The sequence below is a fragment of the Rhinolophus sinicus genome, chromosome 17, assembly GCF_057876585.1.
Source record: "Rhinolophus sinicus isolate RSI-liver-muscle chromosome 17, RSI-T2T, whole genome shotgun sequence".
NCBI lineage: Eukaryota > Metazoa > Chordata > Mammalia > Chiroptera > Rhinolophidae > Rhinolophus > Rhinolophus sinicus.
The window spans coordinates 23,058,209-23,075,963 of NC_142517.1; the positions used below are offsets into that span (position 1 = coordinate 23,058,209).

The 17,755-nt window shown below is 36.0% G+C and overlaps 1 protein-coding gene across 3 annotated transcripts in view; it reads left to right on the forward strand.

The window, feature by feature from the left end:
• Window positions 1-13,061: 13,061 nt before the first annotated feature.
• Window positions 13,062-17,755, forward strand: part of LOC109447551 (deacylase AADAC) — a 29,588-nt gene continuing 24,894 nt past the window's right edge. The window contains exon 1 of one of the 3 annotated variants that reach the window (XM_019732036.3): window positions 13,062-13,337. In XM_019732036.3, the coding sequence (XP_019587595.2) occupies window positions 13,200-13,337 (138 nt within the window). In that variant the 5' untranslated portion in view covers window positions 13,062-13,199. The remainder of the gene's footprint in view (window positions 13,338-17,755) is intronic. The other 2 variants (XM_019732037.3, XM_088794609.1) reach the window with 2 other exon arrangements.

Below are 17,755 nucleotides of genomic sequence, written 5' to 3' on the forward strand. Positions count from 1 at the left end.
GAATGCCGGGAGGGAAACCTCAGTGGCAAGGGTCCTCCCTAAAGAGGGAGTCCCCCCAATCACCCCTCAGCCGCATACTTGGAAGAGTATGCGGTGAAAATCAGTGAAGACTCTTTCTGCCCTTCTTGGTGAAGTAGAAGGCAGTTGGAAACACAGATACCCTCTCGGAGTGCCCACACACAGACTCACTCATTGGCGGCCACTCACCTGTTCTCTGGTGGAAGGAGTGGCAGCTCAGGAAGCCCAGAGACCTGTGGGAAAGAACTGAACTGAGTGCCTTTGGTGCAGGAACTGGGGGGATGGGAGCCATTGTTTTCCCTGTGTGGAGGCAGCACATGTGTGGCTTACAGGGAGGTGCCATCTTTTCAGGGTTAAACCCTCCCCCCAAAGGATTAAGTCTGGGACTGCATTGGTCTGGTGTAATCCGTGCATGCACACTGCCTTGGTGACGCCCTGGGTCCCTGCCCTCTGCACAGATGGTGCTAAGTCACAGTCACCTGAGACTGCTGGACTGCTGGCCCCACCCCACAGGCTGCAGATTAAAGTAGGTGGAGGGCTGTGGCAGCCAGGAAACATTTGCAGAAGGGTGATAAGCCCAGAACTATGCCATAGTTCAGAGGCGGTGGTTTTGGGGGACCTGAGACAGGAGGTGGCTGGCTGTAATGTTCTCAGGGTGTTTTTGCAGGGTGGTTGCAGGCCCAGCACTGGTCCAGGAGTGGAGACCGCACTGAATTTGTAGAAACCATTGACCACACCCTTAGCTCTCTGAAACCCTGCCCTGCCCACCTAGAGCTGCATTGCCAGGGGCACTCTGGATGCCTATGTGGCTGGCTGTGCCCCCACATGCTGTGGTGGAGGATTTTCACAGCAGTGGACAATCTGAAATGGCCTGGTGAGATTTTGGTGATGGGCAGTGACCCAAAAACTACACCACAGCCACTGGGAGGCAACTCTCAGGAACTTGCGACCCTGAGGTGGTGGCTGGCTAGTGTTTTCAGGACACTGTGCAAGGTGGACACAGGACAGGTACAGGTACAAGAACTGAATCTGCATCGATGTCGTAAGAACCATCAGTCACATCTCCTGATTCACTTGTCTCCACCCCGCCCTGCTAGTGCTGCATCGCCAAGAGAACTCTCAACATCGGGTCATCTAGTCTGGCACACGTACCTAATAGGCCTCTTTCAATAGGTGGGCCTTGTGGGCAGCTGGTGGGTGGCAATAGGCCTAGGGGGCCCTGGGCTTTATGCTAAGCTGCCTCAGGCCCACTATTGGTTGCAAAAGGCTTCACTTTACAGTGAAGACACCTCCACATGCCTCCAGGTCCAGCACAGGCAGCAGTCAGCCACATACAGCTTTGAGGCACCTACAGGTAGCCACAGGCCTAAGGGCTAGTCTGAAATTACAGGGCACTGTAGCTCCACTCAAGAGACATCAGAAACAACACACCCAGAGGCCAGCTTCAGACCATACCAGAGCATTACCTGGCTAGTCCCACAAGCACTACACCCAAAGGGAAGGGTCTCAACAGGCATAAGAGCTCATGGGGGCCAATCCTCCTCTAAGGGGTCAATCCCTATACAGCAGCTCATACACTGTGGACATAGCCAATCCTCACAGTCAGTCAGCTGGGAGTCAACTCCACCCACTGACATGCCAAAAGCAATCCAGGGTCAACTACAACAGAAGAACACACACAACACACAAGGGACACTCCTGGAACACACACACAGGATATGAGAGACACTGAATCATTGGACGGCACAGGACACATACCACATAAGGTCATATAGCAAAGATTGAGAGATTCTACCTCCTACCTAGAAGCAAACAGAGAGGAAGCCAGAATGAGGAAATAAAGAAATATGTCCCAAATAAAAGAACAGGAGAAACCTCCAAAAATAAAACTAACTGAAAAGGAGGCAACCACCCAACCAGAGACAAAGTTTAAAACATTCATTATAAGAATGCTTAAGGAACTTACTGAGAATTTCGACAAAGAAATAATAAGCATAAAGACAAAGAAACCATAAAAAAGAACCAGTCAGAAATAAAGAATACAATAACTGAAATGAAGAATACACTATAAGGAAACAGCAGCAGAATACATGAAGCAGAAGATCAAATTAGTGATTTAGAAGACAGAGAAGCAGAAAATACCCAATTGGAACAACAGAAAGAATAAAAAAACAAAAAAAGATAGTTTAAGGGGCCGTGGGACAAAATCAAGCGTAACAACTTTTGCATCATAGATTCCAGGAGGAAAAGACAGGGAGCAAGGGATCGAAAACCTATTTAAAGAAATAATGATTGAAAACTTCCCTAACATGCAATTAAATAGACACACAAGTCCAGGAAGTGCAGAGAATTCCAAACAAGATGGACCCAAACAGGCCCACACCAAGACACTCATAGTTAAAATGGCAAAGGTTAAAGACAAGGAGAGAATCCTAAAAGCATCAAGAGAAAGATAACTATTAGGTTGGTGCAAAAGATATTGCAGTTTAAAAGTCTAAAAATAATTCTAATAACCACAATTACTTTTGCACTAACCTAATAGTTACTCATATGGGAGCTCCCATAGGACTAGCAGGTGATTTCTCAACAGAAAATTTTCAGGCCAGAAGGGAGTGGCAGGAAATATTCAAAATGATGGAAAACAAGGGCCTACAAACAAGACTGCTCTACCCAGCAATGTTATTTAAAATTGAAGGAGAGATTAAGAGCTTCCCAGGCAAGAAAAAGCTAAAGGAATTCATTACCACCAAACCCACATTACAAGAAATGTTAAAAGAACTTTCTAAGCAGAAGAAAAGCGAAAACAAACAAAGAAACATAAAAAAAAATGTGAATAATAAAATGGCAATAAATGTGTACCTATCAATAATCCACTTAAATGTAAATGGATTCAATGTTCCAATCAAAAGACATAGGGTGGCTGAATGCATAAGAAAATAAAACCAATGCATACACTGTCAAGAGACCCACCTCAGATGGAAAGACACACACAGACTGAAAGTAAAAGTATGGAAAAAGATATTTCATGTAAATGCAAATCAGAAAAAAAGCTGCAGTAGCAATACTTATATTGGAAAGAAAAATAGACTTTAAAATGAAGATATAATAAGAGAAAAAGAAGGAGATTACATAATAATAAAGGGATCAATCCAACAAGAGGCTATCACCTTAGTAAACATCTATGCACCTAACGTAGGAGCCCTAAATATGTAAAGCAAATATTGGCCAACATAGAGATCAACAGTAACACAATTATAGTAGGGGAATTTAACACCCCACGGACACCAAGGGACAGATCTTCCTGACAGAAAATAAACATGGTAACAGTGGCCTTACATGACACACTAAACCAGATGGATTTAATTGATATTTTAAAGCATTTCACCTCAAAGCAACAGAACGTAAGTTATTTTCAAGTGTACATGGAATATTTTCCAAGGTAGAACTATGTGTTAGACTGTAAAACAAGTGTCAATAAATTTAAGAAGATTGAAATCATAAAAGAGTCTTCTCTGACCACGGTGGTATGAAACTAAGAAATCAATTACAAAACACACACGCACACACACACATAAAAACAACAACAAGTGAGAAACACAAAAACACATGGAGACTAAATAACATTCTACTAAATAATGAATAGGTCACCAATGAGATCAAGAAAGAAATCAAAAGATACTTTGAGACAAATGAAAATGAAAACACAATGCCCAAAATCTATGGGACACAGAGAAAGCAGTCTTAAGCAGGAAATTCAGAGCAATGCCGACCTACGTAAGAAACAAGAAAAATCTCAACTCACCAGTCCATCTTTACACCTAAGGGAAATAGAAAAAGAACAGCAAACAAAACCCAAATTGAATATAAGGAAGGAAATAATAAAGATCAGAGTGAAAACTGTATTAAAATTGTAATACTCTCTCTATTTTGATAACTCTCTCTATATATTGATTATTACAGAAGTCATGTGTGACCTGAAATTACATGAGGTGCTCAAAGTGTTACCATCAGCATAATTTTAATACAGTTTTTTCCTTTCTTAAAATGTGGATATATTTTTGACACCATATATATGTGCATGTGTGTGTGTGTGTGTGTGCATATACAAAAAAGATTGATGAAACCAAGAGCAGGTTTTTTAAAAATATAAACAGGAATGTCTGGATGGCTCAGTTGGTTAGAGCACAAGCTCTTAACAACAGGGTTGCCAGTTGGATTCCCAGATGGGTCAGTGAACTACATCCTCCACAACTAGATTGAAAAAAACAGCTTGAGCTTGGAGCTGAGCCACAGGTGTGCTACCAGTTGGCTCAGTGGTTAGAGTGTGGTGCTCATACCACCAAGGTCATCAGTTTGATTCCCACATGGTCCAGTGAGAAGCAATGGCTTGAGCTTGGAGCTGAGCCGCCAGTGGGTGGCTGGTTTGCTAAATGGTTAGAGCAGAGTGCTCATAACACCAAGGTCGCTAATTCAAGTCCTGCATGGGCCAGTGAGCTGCGCCCCCCACAACTAGACTGAAAAAACGACTTGACATCCTCGAAAAACACACTGTTTCCCAATTAAAAATAAATTTAAAAAAATGATAAAATTGATAAACCATTAACCAGACTCATTAAGAAAAAAAAAAAGAGATGACCCAAATAAATAAAATCAGAAATGAAAGAGAAGTGACCACAGACATCACAGAAATACAAAAAAAATTTAAGAAAATACTATGAGCAACTATATGCCAACAAATTGGACAATCTGGAAGAAATGGATAAATTCCTAGAAGCATACAATCTTTCAAGGCTGAATCAAGAAGAAGCAGAAATCTGAACAAACCAATTTCTGACAACAAAATTGAATCAATAATCCACAAACTCCCCAAAAACAGATGTCCTGGACCTGATGGCTTCCCAGGTGAATTTTACCAAATATGCAAAAAGAATGAGCACTTATTCTCCTCAAACTATTCCAAAAAATCCAGGAGGATGGAAGGCTCACAAGCTCATTCTATGAGGCCACCATTACCCTGATTCCAAAACCAGAGAAAAGGGTTACAAAAAAGAAAACTATAGGCTGATATTTCTAATGAATATAGATGCAAAAATCCTCAACAAAATATTAGCAAACAGAATTCAGCAATACATTAAAAAGATCATACACCATGATAAAGTGGGATTTATTCTTAGTATGCAAGATTGGTTCAATATCCACAAATCAATTAGCATGATACACTATATAAACAAAATGAAAAATAAAAATCATATGGTCATATCAATAGATGCAGAAAAAGCATTTGACAAACCCAGTATCCATTTATGATAAAACCTCTCAGCCAAGTGGGAATAGAGGGAACATACCTCAACAAAATAAAAGCCATATATGATAAACCCACAGTTAACATCAATGGGGAAAAGCTAAACGCATTCTCCTTAAGATCAGGAACAAGACAAGGATGCCCACTTTCATCACTTTTATTCAACATAGTACTGGAAGTTCTGATCACAACAATCAGAAAAGAAAAAGAAACAAAAGGCATCCAAATTGCAAAAAAGGAAGTAAAATTGTCATTATTTGCAGATGTCATGATACTATATATAGAGAACCCTAAAGATTCCACCTAAAATCTATTAGAACTGAAAAATGAACTTAGTAAATTAGCAGGATACAAAATTAATATTTAGAAATCCATAGCATAATTATACCCTAATAATGAACTATGAGAAAGATAAATTAAGAAAACAATCCCATTTACAATTGCATAAAAAAATAAAAAATAAAAACCTTAGGAATAAATTTAACCAAAGTAAAAGATCTGTGCTCAGAAAATTATAAGACACTGAAGAGAGAAATTAAAGAAGATACAAATAAATGGAAACATATACCATACTCATGGATAGGAAGAATTAATATAGTTAAAATCTCCATACTGCCTAAGGCAATATAAAGATTCAGTGCAACCCCTATCAAAACACCAGTAACATTTTTCGCAGAACTAGAACACATAATTCTAAAAATTAAATGGAACCATAAAATACCCTAAATAGCCACAGCATTCCTGAGAAATAAGAACAAAGTGGGAGACATATTGCTCCCCGGCATCAAATGATACTATATGGCTATAGTAATAAAAAAACATTGACATAAAAATAGACACATAGATCAATGGAATAAAATAGAGAGCCCCCAAATAAATCCATGCCTATATGATCATTTCACCTATGAAAAAGGAAGAAAGAATTTACATTGGGGTAAATACAGTCTATTTAATAAATTGTTCTGGGAAAACTGGACAGATATATGCAAAAAAAAAAAAGAAACTGTACCACCTTCTTATGCCATATACAAGAATAAACTCAAAATGGATTAAAGGCTTAAATGTAAAACCCAAAACCGTAAAACTCCTAGAAGAAAATATAGGAAGTAAACTCACAGACATTGCCCTTGACAATATTTTTACTGGTATATCCCTTCAGGCAAGGACAGCAAAAGAAAAAATAAACATGTGGGACTACATCAAACTAAAAAGTCTTTTCACAGCAAAGGAAACCATCAACAAAACACAAAGACATCCTACTGAATGGGAGAAGGTATTTGGCAATAATACATCTGATAAGGGGTTAATATCCAAAATCTATAAAAAACTCATACAACTCAACACCAGAAAAACAAACAACCAATTAAAAAATGGTCAAAGAACCTGAAGAGACATTTCTCCAAAGAAGACATAGAGATCGCCAATAGACATAAGAAAAAAATGTTCAGCATCATTAATTATTAGAGAAATGAAAATAAAAACCACAATGAGATATCACTTTACTTCTGTCAGAAAGGCTATCATCAATAAATGAACAAATAAGTGTTGGTGAAGAAGTGGATAAAAGAGAAACTTCGTGCACTGTTGGTGGGATTGCAAATTAGTGCAGCCACTATAGAAAACAGTACAGAGGTTCTTCAAAAAATTAATAGAACTACCTTATGACCTAGCAATTCCACTTCTGGGTATTAATCAGAAAAAATCCAAAACACTAATTTGAAAAAATATATGCACCCCTATGTTTATTGCAGTGCTATGCACAATAGCCTACATATGGAATCAACAGAAATGCCCATCAATAGATGATTGGATAAAGAAATTGTGGTACATTTACACAATGGAGTATTTACTCTGCTATAAAAAGAATGAAATCTTACCATTTCCAAAAATATGGATGGACCTAGAGAATATTATGCTAACTGAAATAAGTCAGACTGAGAAAGAAAAATACCATGTGATCTCACTTATATGTGGAATCTAAAGATCAGAATAAATGAGTAAACAAAACAGAAATAGACTCAGAAATACAGAGGAAAAACTGACGGTTGCTAGATGGGAAGGGTGGTTGGAGGATGGGGGAGAAGGTGAGGGAATTAGAAAGTACTAATTGGTAGTCACAAAATATTCACAGGGAGGTCAAATACAGTATGGGCAGATAATCAATAACGTTGTAAAGATTATGTGGGGTGCCAGATGGGTACTGGACTTATCAGGGAGACCACTTCGTAGACTGTGTAGATGCCTGAACACTGCACTGTACACCTCAAGCTCAAGTAGAATAAGATTGAATGTCAAATATATATATATATACCTATATATATATTTGTATATACATATATATACATATATGTATATATGTGTATATATGGGGCAAAAATATATATACACATTTTAAGAAAGGAAAAAAACAATATTAAAATTATGCTCATGGTAACCACTCTGAGCACCTCGTGTAATTGCAGAAGTCAAACATGACTGTATTAATCTTTTGTTACCGGTATATATTGAGTATTACAATTTTAATAGTTTTTTCCTTTCTTAAAATGCATATACATTGTTTTGGCACCTTCTGTATAGATATTACCCTGTTTCCCCAATAATAAGACCTCGCCAGACAATCAGCTCTAATGTGTCTTTTGGAGCAAAAATTAATGTAAGACCCGATCTTATATTATATTATGTTGCATAAGACCCGGTCTTATAGTAAAATAAGACCGGGTCTTATATTAATTTTTGCTCTGAAAGATGCTTTAGAGCTGATTGTTCAGCTAGGTCTTATTTTCGGGGAACATGGTATATGTACGTGTATTTATATATATACATATATGTGAGTAGGGTGGGTGTTCCAATACAGTTATTTGTTTACTAACTGAAAACTCCCTCACAGACAGTGCCGTGTGAGCTGGTGCAATGACGTGATGCAAGGGCCATGAACTGTTGGTGAAAAGTTCAGGTTTTTGATCTAATTTTTTCACACAGCTTTTTCAGCACTTCCAAATAGTAAACTTGGTTAACTGTCCAGTTGATACAAATTCATAATGAATCATCCCTCTGATATCAAAAAAGGTTAGGGACATTGTTGCAAGTTTGCAAACTTAATTATCAGACCTCATAGTTAATGGTATTGTAACAGTTATATTCAATGGCAGAGTGTAGTATACTGTGGTGGTGGTGGTGGGGGTTATAACTTTGTTAGGGGTCTAATCATTGTGTATTTTGTACACCCGAAACTAATATAAAAATTAATTAATTAATTAATTAAGCAGATAATATTAAATTACATTTAAAATGAGAAACAAGACACAATTATAGACTATTTGCAAGAAAAAATATTTTAAACGTAAAGACACAGATGGCTGTACAAGGGTGGTAACACTAATGAAACAATAAAAGAGAACTAGATTGACTATCACATTAAGAAAAATTATCAGAGCTATAAAACAGACATTTTGTAATGATAAAAGAGTTCATTTCTTAAGAGTACACAATAATCACAATTATTTCTTTACTTAGCAGAGCTTCTAAATAGAGGAAGCAAAGCCAATAAAAACTAAATATTGCAATAGACAAATTCAAAATTATAGGTGGAAATTTCAACACTCTTTTCTAAGTACTTAATTGAACAATTAAACAAAAACTAAGGAATGGCACAGAAGACTTGAAAACAATCTACTACTTGGACCTAATTGACATTTAGGAAAGACTCCAGTGGACCACCCCAGGATACACATTCCATTCAATTATATGTAGGTAATTGTCCAATGTCGGCCATATTGTTGGCTATAAAATAAGTTTCATAGATTCTTGTGATGACAGTAGAGGGACTGGATTTACACAAGTGCCAGAAACAATTATTTAAAAAAATAAAATAAAACTTCACTCAACAGAAACTAGAGACCAGGAAGTGAAGGACAGTGAGTGATCCCTGAGGGACAATAAACAAAGAGGGTGAGCACTATACTTGTCCCAGCTGACTCCCTTGAGAGAGCTACTTGGCTTTGGTGTAAAGAGGGAAACCCAGGCAGTTGCTAGTGGTCCTACTGATTTGAGAGACTATGAGGAGACCAGAGACCGAAGCAACTGGAAGTTTCAGGACAAAGTACCAGTTTGCCTGATCAATTTCAGACTTGAAACAGCACATTATAAGTCAGTAGTTCATGAGTTAGTTACTTAGTCCACTCCTCTTGTCTTAGTCAAGGTACTTTAGGTGATTAGGAAAAGAGATCGCCCTAGCTTGAGGACTTCTATTTTCTTGGTATCCAAACTACTTTGACAAGTTTAAGGAAGACTTTTAAAATTTCTCTTTCAGGAATAACATGTTCTGAGTTTTAAATATTTGACTGATATGTTTACACAACTTTGTTTCCCAATCACTTATCTAGATTTTCACCTTCATCAATTGGAACAAGGACTTCACAATCCTATTTCTGCTTTATCAAAGTTAGGACTGTTTAAGTAAGAGTGTTTCTATAGAGGTAGGACAATATAAAGTAGTGATTCTTAGCACTAAGGGCCATGTCAGAATCATTTCAGAGATTTCGTTTTTTTAAATCTGCATGACCTTCTGCCCCCACCCCAAACACACATGGCCTGCATCCTAAAGGTTTGATGCTTTGTTCAAGGGATACTTGAACTTTGTAGTTAAACATAACCCCCACTGTGAATCATCACTACTAATGAGTCTTATATCACTTAACTCCATTGAGGCTGGAGGAGAGTAGGAAACCACTGAAGGAAAAGAAAGGGCAAAAATTTTGTAGTCACACATATCTAATTTTAGACCTTTGTTCTTAGTAATAGGAGACTCAAGAACTAGGAATCATTATGGCTATTTAACAAATCTCTCACTTACTATGTGACTATCGGCAAAATCCTTAATCCTCCCTGATCTCAGTTTCCTCATTGGCATGAATTGGTAAAATAATATACAACTCAGAGTAGTTGTAAAAACTGAATAAGGAAATTGTAAAGCTCACAGCACAGAATTGGGCACACTGATAAGCATTCGTCAAACATTAATTCCCTTCAGTTTGGGTCTCAAATAGTCATTTAAATTCTGTCCACTATTCTTCCCAAATGAACACAAATACATTTAAAAAAAATTTTTTTAAATAAGTTTATTGCTAAGGAACAATACACATAAATAGAAGAGAATTGCACTGGATACTTTTCTGAGGGAGGAAATGTCAAAGTCATAATTTTTAAGTGCCAGAAAGGAAAGGAAGAATGGTTCATGGAGGTTATGGTAGTTAATGATTAATGAATCACTGACTATCGCTCAAAGGGTAGGACAAAGAAGTCTATAGGTCTGTACACTGTTGGTTAAAACAAGTTTCATTGTTTGTTGGTCCAGAAAAAATCTTCAGTTATTTTCAATAAGAATCTGACTGAGGAAGTTTATTAAAATCATATTTTTTTTCAGAGTATCAGTGTTAGGACAGTTGATGTGAAATACAGTATTTAGCAAGTAATGCTATAAATTGAAAGTTTTCATTTTGCACTACCCCTCATTCCATGCAAGAATCCCCTTGTCAATGTAGAAGAAGATAGTCATCCAACGTCTTGACAATAAACACGCACACAGAAAGAGAAAGAGAGAGAGAGAGAGAGAGAGATATTAGTGCCATTAACCAATAACAAATAGAGTAAAATACAACCAGCCACAGTTGTATATTAACTGAGATGGAACATGATGTATGAAAGAATAAGTAGTTGTATCTTAAACAGATAAATTTTCCTTAAATAGAAAAAAAAAAGGATTCACTAGATATCCTTCAGTGCTCTTCATTTTAAAATAATTTTAGCTGGAAAATGTTGCTTTCTGTAACTTACCAAGCATCACCCTTTCCCAAGCATGTGGCTCATTGTAACCTTTGCCACACACCTTTACAATTTGCACATTATTCAGTTCTTATATTTATCGTGCTTCACAAAATATTTCAAAACCATCTATAGGAATTCCTTTAGCTCTTCCTCCCACCTCAAGGGGGAGTGTTGACTTATGAGAGAATGTAACTTGTTTATGCAGAAAGGGAAAAGAAAGCAGATCATGGGCAAGTCTAAGAATCAGTGATTGTCTGGGAGACCAAGCATGTTCTTCCTAGGATTTCTATGTAAAGTGTAGAAATATAAAATTATCACAGAAGGCTATCTACAACTAAAAAATCAATTCACATCATTTGTTAATTCTCATTAATATTTTGATTTCATTTCGTTTTATTTGAACTCTTTTTAGATATGACCTTCTGTCAAGATGGACAGTAGACAATCTTGATGTTTTGTCAAGTAATTGCAGTGTTAGTAACACTTTAGGTCAGATGCCCATATACCAAAATTCTCTCAGCTGTCCTGAATGATTTATTATGCCCCAAATAAATCTGTCTCCCAGATGAAACTGAGTATGGAAAAAAGCTGATGTCAGTACCTGCCAATTGCAGAGTTACAGAGAAAAGACAGATATAGGTAAGTAAAGAGAGAGGAAAGTCCTGAAATTTCTAGCAGTTGTTCAAACAAAATTAAACAGTAACACTACATGGAAATTACTAGCTCCTCTGGATTTCCACTTCTCATTAATTTGCAGAGTATTAAGAAGAAAGACCTCAGAGCCAGAGGACTTAGGACTTAATGATAACTTTGGAAATATGTAATGATGTGACCTTGGGAAAGAAATATAGCCTCTCATAATATTAGTTCATACATTTCACTGTTGATATGAGGACTGAGTGATATAGTTAAAGTGATATGAGGATTAAGTCAGACAATACTTTAAACTTGGCATAATATTTTCTTGCTCCTCAAGAATATTCTCATGGAGTTTGAGCAACTGAAGTCTTGGGTCACTTAATCCAAACTATCTATATGTTGTGATGCCACCATTTCAAAAGATCGTTTCCAGGTCTTGTGGATTTTAACTACTTTTGTCTGGAAGTGACACACATTGATTTCTACCAGATGCCTTTGGCCAGCACGAATCCCGAAACCTCACTTAACTGCAAGAGAAGGGATCTGAAAATTATATGGGCACATGGATATTCAGTGAACAGTGTCTCTGACACTGATACTTAGTTTTGTATGATCTGGAAAAATTACTTAATCTTTTTAATTTCAATTTGAGACTAATTAAAGAACTGAGACAAATGGAGTTTTAATAAGCACTCATGGAGGACTGCACTGGCTTTGCTCCATACTACTGAATGCGCTTGTGCAACTCTCCAAACTTTCCTCAGTCTCACTTTATTTCTCCCTCATACCACAATAACCCCATTGAGGATTAACTAAGATTTAATTGTTTTAGTACATTGTGTGGGGTACAGAGTAAGTGCTCAAAAACTGTTAGCTAGCTCCATGATTGTTGTTTAATTTGAACATAATCAGTATTATTCATTGATAGTTGTAGCACGACAAAATATAATCATAATATGAAATTCAAGTGAGCACATTCACCCTATTTGTAAAAGCTCTTAGCTGTAAAAATACTTTTCCTTCTCTCTGAGATTCATTATTTGAAACATAAACTGGGGTGTTTCTTGTATTTTTCTATGCCCTGTTTTTAAAAAGTATTCTGTACCTAGTAATTATTCAATAAATGTTTGTTTACTGACTTCCTAGCAACATAGTAAGAATGTGAACATGACAAAACTTGCAGACAGTAAGTGCCGTTTGTTGCATAGGTTTTTTTTGTTGTTGTGCTTTTTTTTTCTTCCTGTCTATTTATGAGCAGCCAATGAAAAGATAACACACTGAGCAGTGAAATTTGTACTCAGGAAGTTAGATAACAGTTTATTATAGGCTGAAAAACTGGGTATGAAATTTCAGTCTGACTATTATTCCAAAGCATATTGCTGTGCTGCCCAACTAGAAAGGGCAGAAAGGAAACGTCATGGGAAAAAAGATTATTTTGCTTCTGCTGGTGGGCGTCCTCGGGGCGTACTATGTTCACACACCTCTCCCGGACAATATTGAGGAGCCATGGAGACTAATCTGCATGAACACACTACTGAAAACTGTAACAAATTTGGTAAGTAGAGAATTTAATTGACTCTGAATACTTAAAAGTTTAATCGGGGGGAAAAAAGAATGATCTGTTTTATTATTTAAAATTTTTTTCTACTATCTGGGAAGTTTTGCTCTTTAAATTTCCTTGCTGATATTAAAATCTTTTTATATGTCTATTTTAACTATTTCTTAATTCAGATGTATAGTAGAATGAATATGGAGGAAGTAGACAAGTAGTTTTGATTTTAAATATGAAAAGACAAAAAATGCTGGCTGAGAAAAATAATAGCCTTCCTCTGAGTTTCAGGGCATGGATGCTGCCAGCATGAAGCGTTTTAAAGTAGAAGCTCCATGAAATGTAGGGTTGAGCAGCACTGTGCTTACAGAATTCTATTCAGTAATCTTGTATTCTGACATGAAAATGATTTCTTACTGAAATATTTGGAAAAAGGTCATTGGTAAAAAGGCAAGGAAACAGGACATGCATGATTTCCAGGAGACAGGTGAGCTGCTGAGGTGACCCGGCAGCTGCCTGGCTGGGTTGTCCCCCAGGTGACCATGGCTAGCACTCAAAGACCTATGGTTCTTTTGGAGTGAGGCTCACTACTTAGAAATGAAACCATACATTATCTTCTCTAACCTTCTCTGCAGCAAATTGCTGCAGGGGAAAAAAAAAAAAGATAAAACAAGGACAAGCACCCTGATTATTAAAACACTTGGCTTATTATCTCTCTCCTTGTTTTATTTTTTTGATTTTTTGTTGTTTACACTCTTCTGTCATTTAATGTAGCTCTGAATAAGTGCAATACATGTCTTATTTTCATTTTCTTATTAGTGATTTAATCAGTTTTAGTAATTTCATTAGCACATATTTTGTTGTATTTGGGTCAATTTCACAGGAATAAAGCTCCAAGCTTTATTTTTAGAAGTTATTGTTGAATTATATTTTAAATATTAATTTTGGTTCATTGTTTTGATTTATATAACACCTACATAGTCATCTTTGAATGTCTTCTAAAACGGTGTCATTTTCTCTCTAGTACTTTTTAATCTTTCTTCACATTTTTCTTTCCTTTTGTTTGTTTTTCTCATTTCTATTATATATAATACCTTGAGTTCATTTTAATTTCTCATTTATTTATGTTTTTTTTTCTCCCAGTACCAGTTTTTAGTCTCTGATCCTTTTTGACTAGCGATCACCTCCAAATATCTACCTATATCTTCCTTGAATTTGTGTATTTCTGCTTTGTGATGTTTCTTCTTATGTTATTTTAAAAATTTATTTTACAATATTGTATAATGTACTGGGGGTGCCAAAAAAATGCATACAAGTGGCTATTTGTATCAACGTTGCTCAAGCAGTTGTTTGCCTTAATCAGAAGTGTCTGGATGCTGATAGTAACCACTTTGAGCAGCTCTTGTAATTGCAGAAATCAAACATGACTTGTATTCATCTTTTTTTTATCGGTAAACATTGAGTATTACAATTGCAGTAGTGTTTCCTTTTCTTAAAATGTGTATACATTTTTTTTTGGCACTCTTTGTATTTTATCTACTTCGTAGCAACTTTTTCTAGTTTGCTTTTTTCATGCGTTGGAGACTTACTATTCTTCTTAGAGTACATAGTACCTTGCATTAATGTTTTATATATATAGCTATTGTATTATTTCTAATTGAATGAGATGGCTTTTCTTGGACAAACTATTTTAAGAATGTCCTGGGGAAGAGAAGTAGGGTGAAGACTATTTTTCTTTCAATTTTTGTGCTCAAAGACTCTTATTGCTATAATTTATTTATATATATATATATATATATATATACACACACATATATGTATATATATAATTTATATATATATATAAAATTTTATATATATATAATTTATATACATAAAATTTTATATATATATAAAATTTATATATCAAATTATATATATATATATATATATATATTATACACACACACACACACACACACACACACAAACACCTATATATGTTTATATATCTGTATTTTTATAAATTCTCACTTTTTAATTCCAGCCCTCCTGAATCCCCTGGTCCATCACTGACTGTTGTTAGCAGAGGATACAGCCATACTTTCCAGTCTTGTCTTCCACTTTAGAAGTTCTTGCAGAGCTCAGTTACCTCTGGGCCTGCCTGGGTGATTTCTGAGTTTGCTTAGCTACTTCTTTCAGTAATCCAGCCTTCTTATGTTTCCTGCCCTTGGGAGTCTTTGATCATGGTGAGGCTCTTTTATTCTTGGGGTAAATATTCATTATCTTTTTGTAGGATCTACCTCCTTCAGGGCCCTCCACTGTCCTTTCTTGCCTATCAAACTGCCTTAACATCATAGTTTTTGTGCAGTTCTGCAGGTTTCGGTTGCTTTGATCCAGTACTGCACATAATTTATAGTTCATGGGTTTCCTGTGACTCAGTCCTTAGCAGAAATAATTTATCTTTGTGATTATTGATCTGTTGTTTTCTTTCATGCTCTCCTATGAAAGAAAAATGTAGATTTACCTTAAAGTCCTCACTATGTATTTTTTAAAGAAAAAAACAATTTATGTGCTACATACATCAGGTTACCATATAATACGGCATCTTTTCTAAACCTCTATAAAGTCTACCACCCATTGATGAAGTAGCTGAAGTTTTTCCAATCCTTCTTCCCTGTCCTCAGCCCCAGAGGGAAAAAACAAACAAGCAAACAAACAAAACCTTTACAAATTTTTGATTGAATTTAAACCCATCTGGTCCTATTTTATGCTTAACCAATCAATTTGAGCTTGAGATAAAGGATGATAATTCAAAGTTTTAATAATTCCATGATGAAGATAAATGAAAGTTATTGGATGGAATAAACTGTCAACTAGTCTGTGATACAGAATTATTTCCTAGAATAAGAATATCAAATATAGGGAACTACAGTGCCAACACTGATGGATTGCTCAGCATTATCCTGAAAGATCTGTGAGGTTGCATATGAGCTTGCTAAGACATAGCAAACACTCAGACTTATCCCAAGTTTGGGATTATATACACTTGTGAAATGTGTTTTCCACCCTTACACCAGATTGTAAGGTTTTCCTTGGTTGCATTGGGACAGTTTGAAGCCCTAGATTTGAGACTATTTTTTTAAATATTACTTTTATTATCTTTTCTTCTCCTTTTTCTGCATTCGCCATTGATTTTTCTCACCCTGCTTATTTCTTTTTGCTTCCATGGTCTTCTCAAAAATACATTGTTCTGCAAAGTATGAACAGTTTGAAGCCCAATGATCATTTAAATTTCCAAATTCCCAAATAACCACACTTCATATTCAAAACTCTAATTTGGGTACAGTCAGTGGCATAGACACTGTTTCTCAATTTTGAATCATTAGAACTTTAATCATTGTTTTTTCCTGAGGTGATAGATACTTGTATGATGGATTAAGATACAAGACACAATTTTGCCTCTACATCGAGGGATATAAATTCCAGAGTGAATCAGAATTTCCCCTCTATATCATTTAATATTTCAAATTTACATCAAAAATTGCTTTCAGGTATAGAGTCAGTATATAGAGAATAAGCTTATCTGATAAGCTATGTCCATTAAGCTACTGCTCTAATTCATCATACTTTACTAAAGGGAACAGAGTCAAGGAAACTGTAAAACCCTGGTTACTCAGTTCGGACTACAGGGACACCGGGCAATATTTTGGCACATTGATGACTTCCTAGTCTTTGTTTTATGTATTACACTTTCTAGTATACTCTAAAAACATGTGGAATTCTAAAATTGCCTTAAACATATCATACTTATTATTTTCTTGTACGTATTACAATTTACTATTTTCATAACTGAATTTCTGTCTTTAATTTGTATAATATAGTACCATTCTCTATCATTTAAAAATATTTATCTGAAACTAAACAGTCTCCTTCTTTGAGGATAAAATACTTGAGTCTAGTGATTTATGTTTTAAAAGAGGATCTTGTATTTTCTGCACTTAACTTTGATTTAAAGCCAGAGGGCCAACTCCATTAGCATAAGTTACTTATGGGAAAAATGTTGACACCTACTTTATATCATACATTGCAGAAATGCTGTTTATTTAAAATTTATGTTAAAACTAAGTAAATAAATGGTATGACCTGAATATCACCTTTCTATGTAAACATTTAAAACCAGCAGGCCTGATATTTATGTGATTCCTTCAAAGTCACATTGTTAATTGGTTGGAGTGCTTGTAAAAAATCACACCCAGCAGAACGATGGGGAAACATGATTTAACACTCAGCAGAAATAAAGAGAACCGAAGATGGGTCACTGGGGTAGGTGTCTCCCCAGCCTTCTGTAATCACACAGAGGAGTAGCTAGGGGACATCCTCCATGTTGAGGCATGGTCAGTCAGTGTATAGAGCTGTCTGTGTGTGGGGGGGAGGTGTGTCCA